General features: G+C 40.5%; 2 protein-coding genes across 9 annotated transcripts in view; one reads left to right on the top strand and one right to left on the bottom strand.

Annotated features, from left to right (window-relative positions):
- The window catches only part of CACNA1E (calcium voltage-gated channel subunit alpha1 E), a 489,630-nt gene that overhangs the window by 57,240 nt on the left and 409,182 nt on the right, over window positions 1-23,208 (top strand). Inside the window, exon 1 of one of the 8 annotated variants that reach the window (XM_058701269.1) lies at window positions 14,256-14,319. The exons of the other annotated variants lie outside the window; for them this stretch is intronic. The gene's annotated coding sequence lies outside the window, so the exon portion shown is untranslated. Of the gene's footprint in view, window positions 1-14,255; window positions 14,320-23,208 lie in introns of those variants that run through there. 8 annotated transcript variants of the gene reach the window in all.
- On the bottom strand, window positions 17,416-18,056 carry LOC131495542 (large ribosomal subunit protein uL29-like). The gene is given in 3 exon segments (XM_058700556.1): window positions 17,416-17,550; window positions 17,795-17,935; window positions 17,937-18,056. Coding segments are annotated over 3 exon segments (396 nt in total).

Raw genomic sequence — 23,208 nt, 5'->3', positions numbered from 1 at the left:
AAATAAAATAGAATCATACAAATATTCAACTTATCCAAAATAAGGCAGAAAAAGAAGAGGGAAAGAACTACTAGAATGGACAAATAGAAAGATAAAAAGATAATAGATTAATACAACCATATCCATAAATACCCCAATTAAACAACAGAGATTGTCAGGTTGGAAAAAAACTATATATACTGCCTATAGGAAACACACTGAATATAAAGACACAAACTTTATAGCACTAAAAACCTATATTAGAAAAAAAAAAGTCTCAGATCAGTGACTCAGATTCTGTCCTAAGAAACTAAAAAGAGCAAAGTAAACCCCAAGTAAGTAGGAAAGAAAGAATAAGAGCAGAAATAAATTAGAAAACAGAAAAATAGAAAAAAATTAATGAAACCAAAAGCTAGTTCTTTGAGAAGGCCAATAAAATTGATAAACTTCTAGCCAGACTGATCAGGGAAACAATGAGGGAACATACAATTACCAGTTTCAGGAGAGGTGACATCACTGTAGATTTTACAGGTGTTAAAAAAAGAATAAGGATAATGTTATGAACAATTTTTTACCAGTAAATTCTACAATTTAGATCAAATTGACAAATTCCTTGAAAGATAGAAGCTAACAAAGCTAGCTTAGAAAGAGACAACCTGAATAGCTGCATTATGTATTTAATTTTTGGCTGAAAACGTTTCTACAAAGACAATTCTAGGGCCAGATAATGTCACCAGTGAATTCTACCAAACATTTAAATAGGAAACTTACACAAACTCTTCCCAGAAAATTGAAGAGGAAGGAATACTTCCCAACTCATTTTATAAGGCCAGCATTGCACTGATAACCGAAAACAGACAAAAACACCGGAAGGAAAGAACATTACAAACCATTATCCCTCATGGACATAATTGCAAACATTCTGAACAAAATTTTAACAAACTGAATTCAAAAAGGTGGTAGATAAACCATGAAAATATGCTCAGCGTCATCAGTCATTTGAGAAAGACAAAGTAAAACTTCCGTGGGGGCACCACTATATGTCTACCAGAATGACTAAAATTAAAAATGCTGATGATATGAAGTATTGGGAGGTGTGTGGAAGAATTGGAGCTCTTAAATGTTGGTGGTGGGAATGCAAAATGGCACACCACACTGAAAGACAGTTTAGCAATTTTTTAAAAAAGCTAAACATATATCTGCAATATGATACTGGCATTTCACCCATTACTCACCCAAGAACAATGAAAGCATATGCTTATACAATGACTTGTACACAAATGTTCACTGAGGCTTTTTTTTGGAATAGCCCCAAACTGGAAACAACCCAAATACCCATCAACTAAAGAATGGACAAACTGTTACATCAGTACAATGGAATACTACACAGTAATAAAAAGGAACAAACTATTGATATAAGCTATAACATGGGGTGAATCTCAAAATAATTATGCTGAGTAGAAAAACAGACAAAAATGAGTATATAATGTGTGATTCTATAGATCTCCATTCTAGGAGATACACACTGATGTATAGTGGCAGGAAACAGTGCTTTCCAGGAGAGAATGGAGAAGTGGGGAAGGATGAGGGGGAGATTACCAAGGGGCACAAGAAAACCATTTGGGTCAATGGATATGTTCATTGTCTTGATTTTGGTAATAGTTTGATATCTTATTCAATTATACTTCAGTAGAGCTCTTAAAAAATAATAATGACAACCTCAATGATTAAGAAGATATTGTGTGAAAACTGTATACTACACAGTGCTCCAGAAAAGTTAGTCATTAATTATATACAAGGGATTAAAGATGATATGTGATTGTAAGATTAGGAAATTGTAAGGATGGTGGTAGAAGTAATAGAAATAAAGGATAGGAAATGATTTGCAAAAGATGGTGATTCTGTTTTCCCAACTGTGACATATAGGTGGAATACCCAGAAGCTAGTTGGGAATGTGGAACCACAGCTGCAGAGATGTGAGTGTGGCCACAAATACGTGCAAATGTTCACAGAGGTGAGGCTGGAGGCAGGAGGGTAGAGGAGATATTTGCAAGGACAGCATAGGGCAAGGGGAGAGTAGAAGTCTGTGGACACTCCTAGCAGATTGTATAGCAATAATTGGGGTACTGTTTGGGATAGAGTAATTAGAGGTTATCTGAAATGACGACATTGGAGTTGAGCCAGCCATGTAGAGATAAAAAAGAAAAGTGTTCCAGGCTGAGGAACAACTGGAGAGACCTAGAGATGGGAAAGACTTTGATGTGTTTTAGCAACAGTTTAGGAGGCCAGCGTGGCTAGAGTTGGTAAAGGAGGAAGAAAGTAGTTTAAGCCTTGGTTAGGTTGATAGCATGTAATGAGTTTAGATTTTATCTTCAGGGTAAAATCTATGATGTGTTTTTAGAAAGGTCATTATGGATAAGTTGCAGGTGGATAAGTACTTGTGGAGGAGACAAGTGAGAAGTTTCTTTCAGTAGTTCAGATGGGGAATGGTAGTGACTTGGACTAGGATCACCATGGAGTGGATAGATTAAAGGTAGAAAGATCAGGGCTTGATAAAAACCAAGGTCAGGAATCTTGCCAGTGACAAAACCATCGTGCCTTAAAATATTAGAGTTGGAAGTGGTATTAAGGATTGCTCAGTAGAACTCCTTAACCAACTACCATGTTTCTCATTTTGCTCTGGATACATACCTTAGCACATAGCAATAATTATCTTTCAAATTAGTGTGGTCCTTCAAAGTTTCCAATGTGTGTTCATATATGGTGTTTCCTTCAAGGGCATGGTCCTACCCTCCCTTTATCTCAGCTCATTGCTCTGGTGTTCTGCTCCAGCCTATTTGGTCATAGCTTGGTACTCAGGTGCAGGAAATGGTGGTTCTTGTGTTATAAAGTGGGACCTGGGGAAGGGTAGGAGATACAGATGATGGAACAGAAGCTGAGGGAAGCAATTCCTCTCGAGACTGACTTCCAAGTACACAACCAGCCATCTTGTCTTCAGAGAAAGGCTAGCACTGCCTCCCTCTCTTCTTCGAAGCTTCTCCTTACATCCCAACCTATTGAAACCAGTCTCAGCATTCAGAAAGCATGCTATACTGTCTTCTCTTCTAGGGAGTCTTTCCCTGCTTCCCTTATCTGTTCTCATCTCACATTGTTTTGAACTCTCACTTTTGTATCTCTCTGGGCATTTGTCTCAGCTCAACATATTATTAATTATTTCAAACTTTCCCTGAGTGATTGTGTCTTTCACCCTTTTTTATGCCCTATGATCCTTACTGCATGTAACTCATGCATATAGCAGGGACCTGGTGAAGGTTGTTGAATTGAACCCATTCAAGTTCAAATACAAGCTTCAGACATGGTAGGTACAGAGAAAAGTTAGAAGGGAACTAAGATTCCTATGTGAATGTTTGTTGATTCGAGAGAGAAAGAGAGAGTGCAAGCAGGAGGGAGGGAGGGAGGAAGGGAGAGAGGGAGAGGGAGAGGGAGAGGGAGAGGGAGAGAGAGAGAGAGAGAGAGAGAGAGAGAGAGAGAGAGAGAGAAAGAGGGAGAGAGAGAATGAATCCCAAGCAGGCTCCACACTCAGCATAGAACCTGACATGGGGCTTGATCCCATGACCCTGGGATCATGACCTGAGCCAAAATTAAGAGTCAGATGCTCAACCAACTGAGCAACCCAGGTGCTTCTGAATGTTTATTTTTTTAATTAAAGTTTTTCTGGCTGAGATATAATTGACACATAACATTGTATTAGTTTTAGGTGTGCAACATAATGATTTGATATATCTATATACTGCAAAATGATTATCACAGTAAGTTTATTACTATCTGTCACCACATATAGTTACAATTTTTTTTTTCTGGAGATGAGACTTTTAAGATAGATCTATTCTTTTAACAACTTTCAAATATACAATACGATATTGGTAATTATAGTCTTCATGTTGTCCATCGCATTCCCAAGGCTTATTTATCTTATAACTGGAAGTTTGTGCTTTTACACCACCTTCCTCCATTTCACCCACCCCCCACTCCCTGCCTCTGGAAACCAAGAGTCTGTTCTCTGTAGCTATGAGTTTGTTTTGTTTTAGATTCTACATATAAGTGAAATCATATGATATTTGTTTTTCTCTGTTTGACTTATTTCACTTAGCATAACATCCTGTAGTTCCATTCGTTGTTGGAAATGGCAAGATCTCATTCCAATGTGTATGGAATATTGGAATGTTCCAATGTGTACACACACACACACGCACACAAACGCACCACATCTTCTTTATCCATTCATCTACTGATGGACACTGGGGTGGCTTCCATATCTTGACTATTGTAAATGATGCTACAATAAACCTATGTCTTTTCAAGTTAGTGTTTTCATTTCTTTGGGTAAATAACCCAGTAGTGGCAGTAGTAGAATTACTGGGTCATACGGTATTTCTATTTTTAATTTTTGAGGAACCTCCATTCTGTTTTCCACAGTGGCTGCACCAGTTTATGTTCCCACCAACAATGCACAAGGATTCCCTTTTCTCCACATTCTCACCAACACTTGTTATTTCTTGTCATTTGATGATGGACATTCTAACTGGTGTGAGGTGATATCTCATTGTGGTTTTGATTTTCATTTCCCTGTTGATTAATGATATTCAGCATCTTTTTCATGTATCCGTTGACCATCTGTATGTCATTTTTGAAAAAATGTCTATGTAGATCCTCTGCTCATTTTTAAATCATATATATGTGTGTATGTACATATGTGTGTGTCTGCGCGTGTGTGAGTGTGCACGCGTGTGTGCACACACATTTTTGGTGTTGAGTTGTATTAGTTCTTTATATATTTTGGATATTAATCCAGTATAAGATATATCATTAGCAAATATCATCTCCCATTTAGTAGGTTGCTCTTTCAATTTGTTGATGGTTTCCCTCCCTGTGCAAAAGCTTTTATTTTGGTGTAGTATTTCCCTTGCCTAGAAGACATATCTAGAAAAATGTTGCTAAGGCTAATGTTAAAGACATTACTGCCTATGTTTTCTTCTAGGAGTTTTGTGTTTTCATGTCTAACAATTAGGGGTTTAATCCATTTTGAGTTCATTTTTGTGTATGGTATATAAAAATGATCTAGTCTCATTCTTTTGCATGTAGCTATCCAGTTTTCCCAACACCATTTATTGAAGAGACTGTCTTTTCCCCATTGTATATTCTTACCTCTTTTATTATGGATTAGTTGACCAAATAAACAGGTTTATTTCTGGGTTCTGTATTCTGTCCCATTCATCTGTATGTCTATTTTTGTCAGCACCATACTTTTCTTTATTACTATAGCTTTGTAGTATATACTGAAATCTGGGATTGTGATACCTTAAGTTTCATTCTTCTTTCTCAAGATTGTTTTGATAATTTGTGGTCTTTTATGGTTCCATAGAAATTTTAGGATTATTTTTTCTAGTTCTGTGAAAACTGTTGTTGGTGTTTTGATAGGGAATGCATTGAATCTGTAGATTTCTTTGGGTAGTATGGACATTTTAACAATATTGATTATTCCAATCCATGGACATGGTAGGTCTTTCCATTTGTTTATATTCTCTTCAGTGTCTTTCATAGTTTTAAGAGTACAGGTCTTTCACCTCCTTGGTTAACTTATTCCTAGGTATTTTATTCCTTTTGATGCAATTTTAAATGGAATTGTTTTCTTAATTCCTCTTTCTGATAGTTTGTTATTAGTTTATGGAAAAGCAACAAATTTTTGTATATTAGTTTTATATCCTGCAGCTTGGCTAAATTAATTACTTCTAATAGTTTTTTTTTGTAGTCTTTAGGGTTTCCTATGTGTAGAATCATGTCATCTGCAAATAGTGACAAATAAGGACAGTCTAACTTATCCTTTCCCAACTTGGATTCCTTTTATTTCTTTTTCTTGTGTGATGGTTGTGGCCAGGACTTCCAGGACCATGTTGAATAAAAGTGGTGAGAATGGACATCCATATCTTGTTCTAATCTCAGAGGAAAAGCTCTCAGTTTCTCACCACTGAATATGATGTTAGCTATGAGTTTCTCATTTATGGCCTTTATTATGTTAAAGTATGTTCCCTCTAAACCCATTTTGTTGAGAGTTCTTACCATGAACAGATATTGCTTTTCTCAAATACTTTCTCTGTATCTATTTATATGATCATATGATTTTTATCTTTCATTTTGTTAATGTGTATCATATTGATTGATTTATGGATATTGAATCATTTTGCATCCCTGAAATAAATCTCACTTGATTGTGGTGAATGGTCCTTTTAATTTATTGTTGAATGTGGTTTGCTAATATTTTGTTGAGGATTTTTGCATATGTGCTCATCAGAGATATCGGCCTGTAGTTTTCTATCTCTCCCTCCCTCCCTCCCTGCCTCCTTTCTTTCTTCCTTCCTTTCTTCCTTCCTTCCTTCCTTCCTTCCTTCCTTCCTTCCTTCCTTCCTTCCTTCCTTCCTTCCTTCCTTCCTTCCTTCCTTTCTTTCTTTCTTTCTTTCTTTCTTTCTTTCTTTCTTTCTTTCTTTCCTATCAGGGTAATGCTGGCCTCATAGAATGCATTTATTTGGAAGCTTTTTTTACCTCTGCTATATTTTGGAATAGTTTGAGGAGAATAGGTATTAACTCTTCTTGAAATGTTTGGTAGAATTTATCTATGAATCCCTCTGGTCCTGAACTGTTGTTTGTTGGGAGTGTTTTGATTACCAGTTCAATTTTGTTACTAGGCCAATTGGCCTGTTCATATTTTTTATTTCTCTTGATTCAGTTTTGGAAGATTGTATGCTTCTACGATTTTATCCATTTCTTCTAGGTTGTTCAATTTGTTGGCATATAATTTTTCATTGTAGTCTCCTATAGCCTTTTATGTTTCTGTGGTGTTGGTTATTTCTCTTCTTTGATTTCTGATTTTATTTATTTGGGTTCTCTCTCTTTTTTTCTTGATGAGTCTGGTAAAAGATTTATCAACTTTATCTTTTCAAAGAACCAGCTCTTGGTTTCATTGATTTTTTCTATTGTTTTTTTAAATCTCCATTTCATTTATTTCTGCTCTTACATTTATTATTTGCTTCCTTCTGCTAACTTTGGGTTTTGTTTGTTCTTTTCTAGTTCCTTGAAGTGTAGGGTTAGCTTGTTTATTTGAGATTTTTCTTGTTTCTTGAGGCAGGCCTATATCACTACACATTTTTCTCTTAGAACTACTTTTGCTGTGTCCCAAAGATGTTGGACTATACTGTTTTCATTTTCATTTATCTTCATGTATTTTTTATTTCCTCTTTGATTTCTTCATTGACTCACTGGTTGCTTAGTAGCATGTTGTTTAACTTGCATGTGCTTGTGTTTTTTTCCAGTTTTTTTTTCTTGTTTCCAACTACCATTGTAGTTGGAAAAAATGTGTGATATGATTTCAGTTTTCTTAAATTTAGTGAGATTTATTTTGCGGCCTAACATATGATTTATCCTGGTGACTGTTTCATGTACAGTTGAAATGAATTAGTATTATGTTGTTTTGGGATATATACCCGTATATACCTGTTAAGTTCACCTTGTCTAATGTGATATTCACAGACTGTACCCTTATTGATTTTTTTGTCTGAATGATGTATCCATTGATGTGAGTTAAAGTTTCCTTCTATTATTGTAATACTGTCAATTTTCTCCTTTATGTCTATTAGTATTTGCTTTATGTGTGTTTAGGTTCTCCAGTATTGGGTACATAGATATTTACAACTGTTATATCCTCCTGTTGTGTAATAATTTTATTATTCCTAATTATAGCCTTTTCTTTTCCACTTAAAGAAGTCTGTTTCACACTTCCCATAAGGCCAGTTTAGTGGTGATAAACTCCTTTAACTTTTGTTTGGGAAACTCTTTACTTCTCCTTCAATTGTCATAGATAACCTTGTCAGGTGGAGTATTCTTAGTTGTAGGTTTTTTTTTTCCTTTCAGCACTTTGATATATCATGCCATTCCCTTCTGGCCTGCAAAGTTTCTGCTGAAAACCTAACTGATAGCCTTATGGGGTTTTCCTTGTGGTTTACTAGTTGCTTCTTTCTTGATGCTTTAAAAATTCTCTTTATCTTTAACTTTGACATTTTCATTAATATGTATTGTGGTGTGGACCTGCTTGGGTTCATATTGTTTGGAACTCTCTGTACTTCCAGAATCTGGATGTTCGTTTCCTTCCCCAGGTTAGGGAGGTTTTTAGCTATTATTTTTTCAAAGAACTTTTTTTTTTTTTTTTGCCACTTTTTCTTTTTCTTTTTTCTCTGGGACACCTATAATGCAAATGTTTGTTTGCTTGATGTTCAAGAGATCTATTCTTATTTTGTTTTATTCTTTTCTCTTTTTGCTGTTAAGCTTGGGTGATTCTTATTACCCTGTTTTCCAGATCACTGATCTGTTTCTGCATCCTCTAATCTACTGTTGAGTCCCTTTAGTGTATTTTTCATTTCAGTTTTTGTATCCTTCAACTACTATTGGTTCTTTTTTATATGTTTTTTGTCTTTTTTGAAGTACTCACTATGTTCATCTACTCTTCCCTCCACTCCAGTGAGCATCTTTATGACCATTATTTTGAAATCTTTATCAGGTAAGTTGGTTATCTCCATTTCATTTAGCTTATTTTCTGAGGTTTTGTCTTGGTTTTTTTTTTCCATTTGGTATGTATTCTTCTGTCTCATTTTGCTTGACTTTCTGTGTTTGTTTCTATTAATTAGGCAGAAGAGCTACTTCTTCTAAACTTGAAGAAATTGTCTGGTGTATGGTCACCCCTGTGCAGACTGTGTGTGCCTGGTAATTTTGGCTGGCTGGCTGGAGTTGTGGCTGACTTGGGTTGTGGGTCCTGGGGCACTTCATGCTGTGGTTGCCCTGGTAGGATGACTAGAGTTGAAGTGGGCATGGGCCAGGGTGGCCCGAGGGTTCCCTGGCAGGACAGCTGAACTTGAAGTGGGTACATGCTGGTGGAGTGCTGGGGCTCTCCATGAAGAAGATATCCTGGGAGGACAGTTGAAGCTGACATAGGTACAGGCTAGGGTGTTGTGTGGCACCCTGTGCATGGGGAGTCCTGGTGGGGTAGCTGGAGGTGAAGTAGGGTGTGGGTTGAGGGGTCCTGGCACTCTGTACTGAAGATGTCCTTGTTACTTGTCTGGAGCTGAAGTGGTATGAGCTAGGAGTGGTTCTGGAATGCTTTGTGCCTGGGTCATCTTGGTGATCTGGCTGGAGCTGTAGAGAGCACTGACCAGGGGTTTCCTGCACTGGGGCCACTGTGATAGGAGGATTGGGTTAGTGTGGCCTAGAGGCCTGTGGCTCACTGAGGTGCTAGGCTGGCTGGTCTCTGCTCCCATCCATACTGTCAAGGTAGAGGGGAAATGTAAACTGTGGCTCCCACCAACTTCTTCAACCTGAAGAGAGTTCTAGCAGCTACCCCACATTTGGCAGAGTTCTAGGGCTGGTTCTGTTATATTTTAGTTGCCCTTTTATTTTCTTTTATTTCCCCCCCCCCAAATTTATATTTAAATTCCAGTTAGTTTCAGGTGTAGAATTTAATGATTAACACTTACATACAATACCCAGTGCTCATCACAAGTACCCTTCTTAATACCCATTGCCTATTTAACTGGTCTCCCTGACCACCTCCTCTCCAACAACCCTCAGTTTGTTCTCTATAGTTAAGAGTCTGTTTCCTGATTTGCATCTTTTGTTTCCCCCTCACTATGTTCATCTGTTTTGTTTCTTAAATTCAAACTGCGGCATTTTTTTTTCTGTGCCCTGGGGCAAGTGAATCTACTCACAGTCTCTTGGTACTATTCCTCCCCACTGCAGTTTGCAATGTTGGGGATGAAGGTTTCCTTTGTTACCTCTGTCTCTTTTGCCATTCTCTCCGTAGTCTGTCTTTCATCGTACAGAAGCTATTAAGTCAGCCCTCTGTTTTTCAGGAGGAACTGTTCTATATATAGGTGTGGATTTGGTATGTCTATGGAGAAGGTGAGTTCAGGGTTTTCTTATGTCACCATCTTGGCTCAGAAGTCCATATTTTATTTATTTATTCATCTGTTGATGGACACTTGAGTTATTTCCATGTTTGGTTATTGTAAATAATGCTGCAGTGAACATGAAGGTGTAGATATGTTTTCAAAAGAGTGATTTCATTCCATTGGGATAAATACCCAGTAGTGTAGTTGCTGGATCATATGGTAATTATATTTTTAATATTTTGAGGAACCTCCATTCTATTTTCCATGGTGGCTGGCTACTCCCAATTTACATTCCCACCAACTTCGTACAAAGGTTACCTTTTCTCCACATGCTTGCCAAGGCTTATTATTTCTTGTTATTTTAATGATAACCATTTTAACAGGTGTGAGGTGATAGCTCATTGTGGTTTTGATTTGCATTTCCCAAATGATTAGTGAGGTTGAGCACCTTTTCATTTACCTGTTGGCCATTTTGTGTATCTCCTTTGGAAAAATTCCTGTTTAGATCCTCTGCTCATTTTTTGGTTAGAGTGGTTTCTTTTTTCCTTTTGAGTTGTATGAGTTTTTTTTTTAATATTTTTGATATTAACCCCTTATCAGATATATGATTTATAAATATTTTCTCCTATTCAGTGTGTTGCCTTTTCATTTTGTTGGTGGTTTTCTTTAATGTGCAGAAGCTTTTTAGTGTGATGTAGTCCTACTTGTTTATCTTTTCTTTGTTGCCTCTGTAAGGGTTAAATTGTAGTGTAGGGCTAATGCTTAGCTTGAAAAATAACAGCTTTGTGTTGACACTGAAGGTTAAGAGATAACAGCCTTGCTTTGCTCTGGTAAACTAAGCCTCATACTCTTGTAAATTAGGCTTCCCCAATTAAGGAAACAAAAGTTCAAAGAAAAGAGCTTCAGAGGCAGGGTCAAGGAGATCCACTGGTTGCAACTTAGAGGCAGAAAGTCTAAAGTAAACACCTCATTAGGCAACTGTTTCTAACTCATCTGGAAACTGTTTCTTTGTTCTGTTCCCAGGTGATGATAAAACGATGTGATGGGTTATAAAAACTCTGTACCCCGGCTGTTCGAGGCTGCACTCTTATCAAGAGTGTTGGTCCCGATCGGTCGGCCTTGCCTCTCATTGTAATAAACTTTGTTGTGACTGTCACCGGTGCCTGTAGCATTCTGTTTCAGGAGTGTGGATGCAACAGCCTCCCCTGTGAATTTTGATTATAGTATCTCTACGCCAGGTATAAATGATGGAGTAGGAGTGGAGGTGGGGACAGAAAGGAAATAAAGGGAATAAATGGAGCACTTGGGGGTGCTAGAATTAGGAAAGTATGTCTGTGGCAAAATGCCCTTAGAGAACTACAATTCTGAGTATGAGCCTGACCACCATCCTAACTCTTCCTTGTTTAAAATTTAAAATAGTCTATGGGGAGATATTCTCTTTTTAGGATCATTATTCTGATTTTATTACAGAGCTCAGTTGGGAAATTAATTTTTTATTTTAGGAATTTGCTAGAATATATCTGTGGCAGAAACTGGTAAATACTCAATAAGCTCATTTCCTCCTCTTCCTGGGCATATAGCTTGACTACATTTCTCTGTCTTTCTTCTTCCTTGTAGTTAGGTATGGATGTAAAATGGAGCCCTGGCCAGTGGAATATGGGCAAAAGTAATGGCTGGCTAGGTCTGGCCCTTCCTGCATTATCATCTATGCTTTTTCTCTTCTTGTGTGCTGGCTGAATGCCAGAGATCCAGTCTAGAGGAGCACTATCCAGTAGAACTTTTGTGGTGATGAAATGTTCTAGAGCTCTGCTATCCAGTATGGTAGCCATGCATTTACTGTGCACGTCAAATACAGCTAACAGGACTGGGGTGCTGAATTTTTAATTTTATTTAATTTTAGTTAATTTAAATGGCTACAAGTGGCTAGTAGCCACCATGCTGGATAGCACAGCTTTTAATGGAAGGAGTCTGGTCTTTGAGTGACTGGATTGAGCAGAGTTCTTGGCCTACCTGCACAACATGGTAAAGTGCATGAGAAATACATATTTACTGTGTTAAGACACTGAGATATAATATCTGTTCCATAAAATGAGGAATACCTGCTGATATACCTACACTAAAAATTCATATGGTATGCATCTTCAACTGGAAAGCAATGTGGCTGGACAACCCAATATCTAATATCAAACCTAATTATCTAGTGTCATTCCTAAATAGACAATTTAATCTTATTTCACCTCCCTTAAGCTCCCAGTTTTGCCCCCCATCCTATTTTCTTGGAGGGAAGTGATGAACAAAAGGCCATGAGGCAAACACTACCTCCTTTTCCTACTCAGGGTAGAAGAAACTGCTCAGGGTTCTGGTTTCCTCTCCATCCTAGCTCACTGTGTAGGCTTGGGCAAATCACTTGTTATATCTCTTGTTATTGACTTCCTTACCTATAAAATTATGATTTCAGGATTTGCTTTTTTTTTTTTTTTTAAATATATGCTCTCTTCAGCATCCTGTTTCTTCTTCTTTGCTTGGGTGATCCTTACTCCAAGTGCTTCTGGCTCAGGGCCCTTCCAGGCCTTTCTAAGTTCTATTCTGTGCCTCTGTCTTCACACCTTCATGTCTTTCCTCTTTATCATTGATTATGCCCATACCTGTTAATACTGCCTCACACCTCATTCACTTTCAGCCTCTCCAGCCTCATTTCCATGTCAAACTCTGCTCAGATGGCTTTTAGGAATATCACTATAATGCCCTTCCGTTCATCTTCAAAAGGGTGGGATCTGGGAACAGATGAGTCTCCCCTGTCTGAGTACTTAATCCTGTGACATGGTTTTTCTCCCATATCTATAAATTCTAGGCTTTTACTTCCTTCACTCCCAGAGTGTCTGAAGAATTAAAAGTTTGTAAGTTGCCTTGAATTCCTTGGGGATAACTAGCAAGTGTAAAGAATAAAAATCATTTCATATAAAGCTGTTGAAAAACAGGCAGTGAATTGATTCACAGTCTCCCCCATTGGGCTATGATTATGAGTGTCTCAGATGAAATATCACATTTCAGCAAGACAGGTGATGCCTGTGTTAGGCTGCTAATTGTAATAAAAAGCTTAATTTGCACTTCTGTTTCTCATTCCAGTGGGTTGGGGAGTGGGGGTGGCAAGGATGGGGCTATTCAGGGAGTCTTTATAAGCTTGTCCTTGAGTTGGTGATGGGAAAATGATTGTTCCAGCATTGTACAGTCAAAGCTTGACTGCTGTGTGCCATTAGCTCCCCAGCTATTCTGTTTCTCAATAACATTATCATTTTTCCTGTCTCCTAAGGTATAAGCTTTGCATTCATCACTTACTCGCCTACCTCTTCCTTTTATTTTCCTTATGCTTGTCCTCCCCTCCTTTCTCCTTTTCTTGTACCCCCCTTTCTCTTTTCTTTCCTTCCTTTCTTTTACCATAATTCCTTAATAATTTTGATTATCTGTTATATTGAAGAGACTGAAATAAGGTGATGAATGAGATAAAAAAGTTCCCTGCCATTGTGTAATTGCAAACTATGATGGTTGACAAACAATGATACAAGGAATTCTGACAAAGAGTTATTTAGTTGTTCATTCAACAAATAATTAAAGAGAGCTTACTGTGGGCCAGGCAGTGTTCTACAGACTTAGGATACACCAGTGAACAACTGATAGTGGGGATATGATGGGCAAAGCACAGCCTTCTCTGAGATTGCAAAGCAGGTAATCTTGTCTCACCTAAAGGGTCGAGAGGGTCCGCAGAGAAGAGGTGCTTTGATTGAACCCAGCAGGATGAGAAGAAATTAGGTTGGCCAAAAGGGTCAGGGGAAATGGTTCAGCTAGCTGTTGCAGGGGAGGAGCTTGTGAGAAAGAAGGAAAAGAGTTTATTCACTGCTAGTGCATATGGTGTATGGGTCCAGGGTGGCAAAAATGAGTCCTGAGACCCAGGCAGGGACCAATCCATAACGGCCATCTAAGCCACCGCAGTGAGTCCAGAATTCATTCAGGGCATTTGAAGACCACTGAAGGTAAGGACAATTTGTATTGGAACTGTCCAACAGAACTTTCTGTGATGGTGGAGATTCTGCGATGGCCAATATGGTAGCAACTAAGCATGGTAACTTTTGCACACTTGAAATATGGACTATTGTGCCTAAGGAACTAAATTTTATTTATTTTATTTTATTTAAATTTAAATGGCCACACGTGGCTAAAAGCTACCTTACTGGACAGTGCATATCTGAATCATCTTTTCAAATCATATCCAGAATTACAACCACATGTTTTCTGCACTGCACCGCCGTGTGGCCTTCTGCTCCTGTGAAGCCTTTCCCAACCACTGAGGCCCGAGGTACCAATCAAATCTCCCAGTTAATTGGATAGCAACTTCCTACAGGTTCTTATGTGTGTCTGCCTTCTTCCTTCACACTCTCAAACTGAGGACTCCTCTTGGCTTTTGTTGTTATCCTATGGCAGGGCACATAGCCTCTGTTCACTGAGTAATTTTTGTTTTGGGATTGACTCTTGTTTTCCTTCCTGGGCTGATTATGCGTAAAAAGCTCAAGGATGCAGACACTAGCTTGGTCTATGGGCTGCCCCATTAGATTTGTATATCCCAGCCCCCTGAATGTGCATGGGAGACATCTGCCTGAGAAACCAACCTGCATGGCCTCTCAGAGTCCTGCCAGAATCTCTCACTTGTCCACCCCTTGGACACTTCAATTCTGTGAATGAAGTGAGGTAGAGGGATTCTCTGCTTCTTCATGGAAAGGCAAGATGTCACTTCATGGCGCCTTGTTGCCACCCAGAAGAACTGTTGGGTTGCTCTTCTAAAAGCCTTATGGTGACAGGAGGCTTGCTTTCCATTCCTGTATTTTCTCTTGACAGTCAAATCACTTTCCCACTGGGGTTTACAGCTTAAAACTGATTGGGAAAGGGTCTTATTTCCACGCTTATGTTTTCAGCTTGAAGCATAAAAGAAACTATTCTTATGCTTTCAATTGATTTGGGGATAATCAATGATCCACCACTTTTCTTGCTTCCCTCAGTCACCAGAGCCAAAGATGTGTGAAGCTCCCACCTGAGTTCTCTCATGTGATTAGCCCAGGGCTAGTTCTTCTCTCTCTGGAAGTACAGATAGTGTTGCCCCATTTTCAGAGTACATAGAAGATAAGGGACGTGGTAATTTTAGTGATGGAATGAAGATTTTGCCCTGGCAGAGTCTCAGTTCCCACTTGGAGAATGTATCTTCATAGAATTAACAACAGACTGTTGCAAATATCATTTAGTCAGTGCTTATATTTTCTCAGTGTCCCTTCGGTTGTTGTCACCTGCAGTGACAGGGGCCTCATTGCCACTTGAGGCTGTCCTCCTGTCCTCAGGCCCTTCTGACTATTGGAACATACTTCACTGGGCTGAACTAAAATCTGCCCATGGGAGCTTTCACTCCTGGCTTCTGGCCTTCCTCTGGGGACCTGATAAGCCCAGCCTCATCATCCCTCCTTCACATGAATACCCCTGAGTATTTGATGATAGCCCAGTCTTCTCTTCTCTACTAGGCTCCCAGAGTTCTTTTAATGATTTCTTGGTGGATGGGATATCAAGCCCCAGTCCTCTTGGCTGACCATTTTTAGTTTCTCCTCAGAGCAAGCACCCAGAAAAAAACAGATCAGCTTTATGTAGAGATGTGGAGAATTAGCATCCTGGGCAGAAATGGCATGAAATCTTGTGTAGTTGTGTATCACAGGGAGGCCCAAAGTAGTGGTCCTGCCTGCATAGTGAGGGAATCTTACTTTTTGTCCTGTGTCCTCAGACAGACTCAGCTGTGGGAGGATATGTCTCTCATTTGCATCAACACTGTCTGGCACAGTGTCTCATCCAGAGTGGGTACTTGGTGAATATTTGCTGTTGGGCTGTGGGGATGATATCAGTCCTGCTTTAGAGCAGAGGGCGTCCAGAGAGAGAATGAAATGAGATGGGATGCATGTAGGATCTAAAGAGCACTTAAAGTGAGGACACAGAGCTTACAATTAATTCAAAAAATAAATGAAGAGGCAGTGGAAGGAACTGAAGGAAGAGACTGAAGTGGCTGCAGCCACAAGAAAGATGATATTAGGAGAGGCAGACTCTGTATTGGGATGGGAGAGGTGAGAAGCAGAATGCTTGTTTTCCATTTCTCCAGGAGACTCCTTCTTGAGGCCTCCCCCTCTGCATAAATGATGGCCACTCCTTACAGTGGCTCTCAGAAGCAGGAGACAGGGCAGGACTGTTGTGTTCTTTGTTCAGATGAGCAAAGGGCCCAGGGGATTTGCCTCACCTTCCCAAGGGAACAGGATCAGTTATGGACCCAGCGTTCCTGCGGCCATTCATGTCACTGTGGGGATTGGCTTCAGTGAATTCAGGAATGGCCAGAAATGAGAGGTTAGGAAATTGGAGAAAGTTGAGAGAGCTTTTAAAAGAAGCCATGCTGTTCGTGGTGTTTGGTGGTGCCAGTTTGATTCAGTTCAGTAGCTATTTGTTGAGTCTCTGTGTGTCCTTCCTGCTGGAAAGAATAGTCATGCGCTCTATTCCTTCAGAAAAGCAATATGGGCATGAAGGTCAGTGACAGCTACCCATCAACAGGGGAATGCGTTTAATTTATGAGTTGGGGAAAGATGTAACAGGCTCAAAGTGGTTGCTGAAAGCCATACCCTTTTGTATAATAAGAGATTAGAACTTGGTGTCTCTGGCTTAGAGGTGATTCTCTTAGGCTGCCAGCTCAGTGCTTGGCCCTGTGGCTCCACGTCTGAGAGCCCTAGATCCTGTGGAAGTCACAAAGATGAACAAGATATGGTGAGCCACAACAAATTACAATCTAGCAAGGGAAGTAAGTCAAATGGACATGTAGCTATATAATTGTATCATTCCACTATGCTGTTTTTACAAGGGAGGGAGAAATTGCTTCCTACTGAGAGGATAACTAGAAGCTTCATGAAGCAGGAGATAATTTGACATGCTGTTTGACCTCCAAACTTCCCCTGCCCTTATCTTTCCATCTCTATACTTTCCACCCAGGTAGTCAAACCAAAATTCCAGAGGAGTCATTACTGATGCTTCTCTTTTTCCTCTTCTCTGACATCCAATCTGTTGCTGGTTTGCTTAGCATCTGTCTCCAGCATAGAACTTGATTCTATCCATTTCACTCTATTCACTGTCATCACTGAAACCCTGGACACAACCACCTGTTGCTGGGATTGTTGAAAGAACTTTCTAGGTGGCTTAAAATTCTGCTCATTTTCTTAGCCTATCAACAGTTTTTTTGCAGCAGCCAGAGTAATCTCCCCAAAAGGTAATTCAAGATCCTGGCACTACTCTGCTCACAAAACCTATGTGGCTTCTTATATTAGTCAGTGAAATATTTTTTCACAGGTTTTTTTTTTTCCAGTTTGCATTTTATTGATGTCAGTTTTCAGACCTTGACCACATATTCCTGCAGTGGGAACAGCTTCTCCTCCTGCTGCTGCTTCTTGGTCTTCAGGTTCTCTTTGTGCTTGGTCAGCTGGCAGCACCTGGCATATGTCTTCCTGGGCTGCAGATCCAGGGGCTTTTACTTCTTCTTCTTCTAATATTTCTTTATTTTTGAGAGGGAGGGAGGGAGGGAGGGAGAGAGAGAGAGAGAGAGAGAGAGAAAGAGAGAAAGTCGGGGGGGGGGGGGGACAGAGAGAGAGGGAGACAGATCCCAAGCAGGCCCCTTGCTGTCAGTGCACATCCTGATGTGGGTCTCAAACCTGAGCCAAACTGTGAGATCATGACCTGAGCCAAAACCGAGAATTGGATGCTTAACTGACTGAACTAGCCAGGTGCCCCAGTGGCTTGTACTTCTTTCCCTTGTACACTTTCCTGAGGTTCCCTTTCTGAGTCTGGTTAATGACAGTGAGAACATGGGCAATAGATTTGCTAACAACTCAGATCTTGGAGAGTTTGGAAGGAAGCTGTGTGGCCTGTCACTTTGGTGACACACAGCTGGGACAGTTCCATCTTCAGGTTTTCTAGCTGTTTAGACAGCTCCCTCTTCTTGCTATGAAGGTATTGAGCCTTAATCCTGGCCATGGCTACACAAGCTGCTGCCACCTGCTCCTTGGGGAAGAGAGCAATTTTAGATATTTCAAATAAGGAATATTAATATAAGATTTTGTTGCATAGATGAAATAGAGGATGGGAGGCAACCAGAGCAGGAAACCGCTTCTAACTCTAGGTTGGTAGGACCCAAACCCCAGAACCTAGAAGCTGCTCAAACCGTGATGCATCCTGCCTGGTGGGAGCTGTGACCTTAGAGGAAGGGGATGTCTTGTGGGAAGCTGCAAGGACAAAGGAGATGCCACCATTGTTGTAAAATGCCAATTGAAACCAAGAAGAGGGGAATACTCCGGCCTCTCTCTTCTTCCTGTATACTAGTCTTCCATTATCAAGACACCTTGAGAAAGGCTGAATGGTAGAAATAGATTGATAGAAAGTAGGTGAAGACTGGCATACTTCCAGCTCTCTGCCATTGCCTGCAGGGCCTCACCTGATCTGCCCCTGACCACCTGTCCATCCTTGCCTTGTACCAACCTGTTTTCCTCCTGCTCTGCCAGGCCTGCTCTGCCAGTCTCCTTTCTGGTCCTGGAGTATCCCAGGCTCTTCTTTCCGTACTCCTTTGGATAATGTTCTCTCTTTCTGGAATGGGCATCCCTTGGTCACTTTCATGGTTGGCTCCTTCTTTGCATCCTTCAGTCTTAGCTCAAATGGTATCTCCCCAGGGGGCCTTACCTGACCACTTTATTTATTTATTTATTTATTTATTTATTTATTTATGTATGTATGTATGTAAAGTTTATTTATTTTTTAGAGAGAGAGAGAACAGGGGAGGGGAGAGAGAGAGGGAGACACAGAATCCGAAACAGGCTCCAGGCTCTGAGCTGTCAGCACAGAGCCTGACGCGGGGCTTGAACCCATGACTCATGAGATGATGACCTGAACCAAAGTCAGATGCTCAACCAACTGAGCCACCCAGGTGCCACCCCATTTAAAGTAGCTGCCCTCACCTTACAAATGACTACTCTGTGATATCACCCTGGCATTTTGTTGTGGTGCTTATCATAATCAAACTTATTTATTTGTTTGCTATTTATTAGTTGTCTGTCCTGAGTTCATTCAGGTCTGTGCTCAAATATCACCTCCACAGGAAGGCCCTCTATGACCACCCAAGCTGAGGAGTGCCCCTTTCCTATCACATTCTATTTCACTACACAACTTAATCAATATTCTTTTTTATATAGTTAGTCATTGCTTGGCAAACACACCCACTCCTCTCAGCCCCACCCCCAACCCATACATTTTTCTTCCCCACTAGATTATAAACTCTGTGAAAGCAGTGTGTAGATATTCACTTGAAAGGAAAGCCCCATGAAGGAAGGGGACTTAGGTGTCCCATTCAGCTGTGTGAACTGTTATAAACGTCTCTAGCACTTAGAATGATGCCAGACATGGTACACACTTAGTGAATACCTGTGGCATGAACGAATAAATAGTGTTGAAGTTGAGTAGAATCTCAAAAAGCAGTGATGGGAGAGAAGAAAGAAGATTCTCAACCAATGGAAAAGCAGAGATATTGGAAAGTGTACATTTTGGGAAAGACGAGAACTTGGGTTTGTTGGAATGTAAAGACCGTGATGGGTGTTAGGTAGGGGTTAAGTCAAAAAAAGGCAGGTTGAGGCCAGATTATGGAAGACCTTAAAGGCTGTTCATGAGTTTATTCAGTTAGGTATGAGGGAGCTGTGAAATATTCAGACTAAGCCCTGAAATACACATAGAAAGTGTCTAAAGATTTACTTCACTTTTAACACCAGTGACAATTCTGTGGCTTTCTGAGAGTCATAATTGGTTTAGACAGAGGGATGCCATTAGCAAAGATTGGTGAACTTAAGAGGAATTCTAGTTTGGTTAATTGGTTGACACATTTATTCATCAAGGATTGAGATACCTGGTAATAACCAAGTTCTGTGCAAGGGAAGAGACATTTAAATGTAAAGCAGGATATTAATGTAAATGTAGAAATGGGATCCCTTCCCTTGGGCTCACTGTCTAATAAGGGAGGTAAACCTGTAAACAGGTCATTAATGCAGTGTGATATGTGCTATTAGAACTCTGTGTACCATGGGTGGGGGCAGAGCAGGGGGTAGCAGCCAGCTCTTCCTGGGGCTGCTAGGAAGGCTGTTCACATCCCAGGCCAAGCTTGGAAGGTGAGCAGGCAATGGCAGGAGAACAAAAGTGTGAAGGGAAATGAAAACAGAGGGGGCAGTATAAAATGTAGAGGGGTACAAGAGCCTGGCTGTCTGGGAAACAGGAAGCAGCAGTTTTGTGTGCAGAGTGTATGGGGGCTGGGCAAGTGACCAGGGCACCATGGATTGGATGTGGTGAAATGTGTGAGGTCAGAAATATGGGAGGGGCCAGGTAATGAAGACCTTTATCACCTTGAGGTAAGGAGTTTGAAGAAGAGGTCTGTTTCCTCCCACTCCCTGACTTCTTCTTATAGCAGAAATGCTCTCTTTGTGGCCCCATCATACCCAATTTACACTCATTCGTGTTCAGTTTTTTGCTAAAAGTATTGAATAAGTTTCTATTATATGCCAGACACTATTGTATACATTGAAGATACGGTGGTGAATAAGGTAAACAAGTTGCCCTCATGGAGTTTATAGTCTAATGGGGAAGGTACATACATCTATATGTGTGTATGCACATATTGTGTATATTTATTTGTTACCAAGTAATGATCAATTTTGTGAAAACAACATTTATGTGTGTATATGTGTATACATTATTTTGCCAAGTGAATTATTAGTTCTTGGAAAAATAAAACTCTGTAAAGAAATAAAACACAATGAAAGGGGGTGTTTAAGTTTTGGAAGGTATTTCTGTTCTGTGGAAGTGACATGAAAAAGATCTGAATAGAGGAGCAAGCCAGGTATCATGGGGAAGAGTGTTTTAGTCAGAGAAGACAGCAAGTGCAAAGGCCCTGAGGCAGGAGGCGTTCCAGGAAGAGCAAGGAGGACAGTGTAGCTGAAGTACAGTGAATAAAGAAAGAGGGATAGCAATAAAGGAAGCAGTTAGCAACCAATCATGGTGGGCTTGCAGGTGATGGATGAAGTTACAGATTTTATTCTAAATGTGATGAGAAGTCATTGGAAAGTTTTGAACAATACATTATGAAAGAATCATGCTAATTGTTTGTAAATAATAGCCTTTAGTGGGACAGGGGTGGAAGCCAAGAGGTAGGTTGGGAGGCTGTTGCAGTAGTGTAGGTGAGAGATGATGGTGGCTTGTTGCAGCTTAGCATTGATGCTGTTGTTGAGAAATGGTCAGATTCTAGATATATTTGAAGATGGAGCCAGTAAGTTTGCTGATGGATTGAATGTGGGGTGTTAAGGAAAGAAAGAGGGAAATCAAGGATGTTTCCCATGGTTTTTGACTTGAGCACCTGGGTGAACAGCGGTGCCATTTACTGAGACAAGAGACAGTGATGGAAAAGCAGATTTGTAAGAATGTAAAGAGCAGGGAAGTCAAAAGTGTTAATTTGGAGACGCCTATCAGGCACCCAAGTGGAGATGCCGTGTGGGTAGCTGGATGCACAAATCAGAAGTTAAGGGGCAAAGTCAGAGGTGGAGGTAGAGTTTTGGGAGCATGTACATGTTGGGGTTAAATGCTGTCCCTGTGGTCCTGACCATTTTTCCAGCACAGAGCAGTGCTGCTCCTTCCATGAAGCCTTCCTTGACTGTCCTGGGCCTTTCCTTTGCCTTTCTGTTATTTCCTTTAAGCTGAAGACTTTCATTTGGGCAAGCTGTGCCTTCACCTTTGATTTATATCTCTTGAAGCTTCACAGGACCTTGAATGGGGTGCTTAGGCTGAGGGGTGCCGACCTTCTATGTCTAGAGGCAGGTGGGCCATGTTTCCCAAGGTTGTCTATGGCTGATATTTGGGTCTATCAGACACGCATAAAGACAGATTCAAAACATCATCATAGAAACTAAAGGCAAAAGGACACATACTGTATGATTCTGTTTATATGAAATACCCAAAATAGGCAAATCTGTAGAGACCGAAAGCAGATTAGTGGTTGCAGGAGCTGGGGCAGGGGGATTGGCAAAAGCCTGCTTAATGAGTAGAGTTTCCTCTGAAGTAATGAGAAAGTTCTGTAAGTTGGTGATGGTTGCACAACATTGTGAATATGCTTAATGCTGTTGAATTGTATACTTTTAAGTGGTGAATTTTATGTATGTCAATGTTACCAAAATGAAAACAAAAATACCCCAACTATGTCATCAGGGATGGTTTCCACAAGACTCCTCATTGTCTTCCCTTTGAGGAAGCTTCCCCACTCACCCTGACTCCCTGTACTTAGGTAGGGATGGAGGCTAGGGGCTAGGCACTGGGGATGGGGGAGGTTGGATGTGTGTGGCTGGGGGCTGGCACTGATCTGCTTCAAAGGGCAATCTGTCTATTTATAGAGAGAAGTAGAGGAAGGCAAGGTCAGGATTACAGAGCAGGGTCAATTTATTCCTACCCAGTCTGAGGTCTGGTATGCACATGGGGTGGGATAAGGGCTGGCCACAGGGGCTAACAAGCTGGCAGCTGTGATGGCCAGTCATTTGTGGCCCACCAGTACATATCAGGGTGGTTACTGACACCCTTTCTTGCTAAGTCCTTGCTGCCAGAGGTATCTGGGAAGCTCTGGGTGACTTGTGTTGCTGTTTGCAAAGTCTGGCCTTTCTCTTTCCAAGCTGGGGAAGGAGCCCACTAGAGAACCCCACGAGAGAAGCTGGAAAAACCAAGACATTCCTAATGATCTGATTGCCCATCCCCCTATTGGGTGATCACCTTTAGATTTTTAGGGCAAGGTTCTGTGGGCTGTGCTTTGGGGTTTCCTAAGGAACCATTAGCTTGTCAAGCACCTGAAATTACCAGGTAAAATGTAAGATGTTTTTATTTTCGGGCACATATAGTGTTGCCTTTGGTAGACTCTTAGCATATGTGTTACTTGGGAGGAAGAACTTACTAGCTATTGCATTAGCACGGATGAGTGAATCAGTCCAGGGACAGTCACAGGGGGCACCAATGGATTTGAATGAGGAGGGTGGTGATATTTCCAGAGATAGAAGTGGAGGACAGAGATGGAGATCCAGAAAAGTTTGAGACCATGTGGAGTCTTCAATGAAAATAAGCA

The sequence above is a fragment of the Neofelis nebulosa genome, chromosome 15 (genome assembly GCF_028018385.1).
Source record: "Neofelis nebulosa isolate mNeoNeb1 chromosome 15, mNeoNeb1.pri, whole genome shotgun sequence".
In the NCBI taxonomy this organism is placed as follows: domain Eukaryota; kingdom Metazoa; phylum Chordata; class Mammalia; order Carnivora; family Felidae; genus Neofelis; species Neofelis nebulosa.
This window is presented reverse-complemented; position numbering and strand designations above follow the sequence as displayed.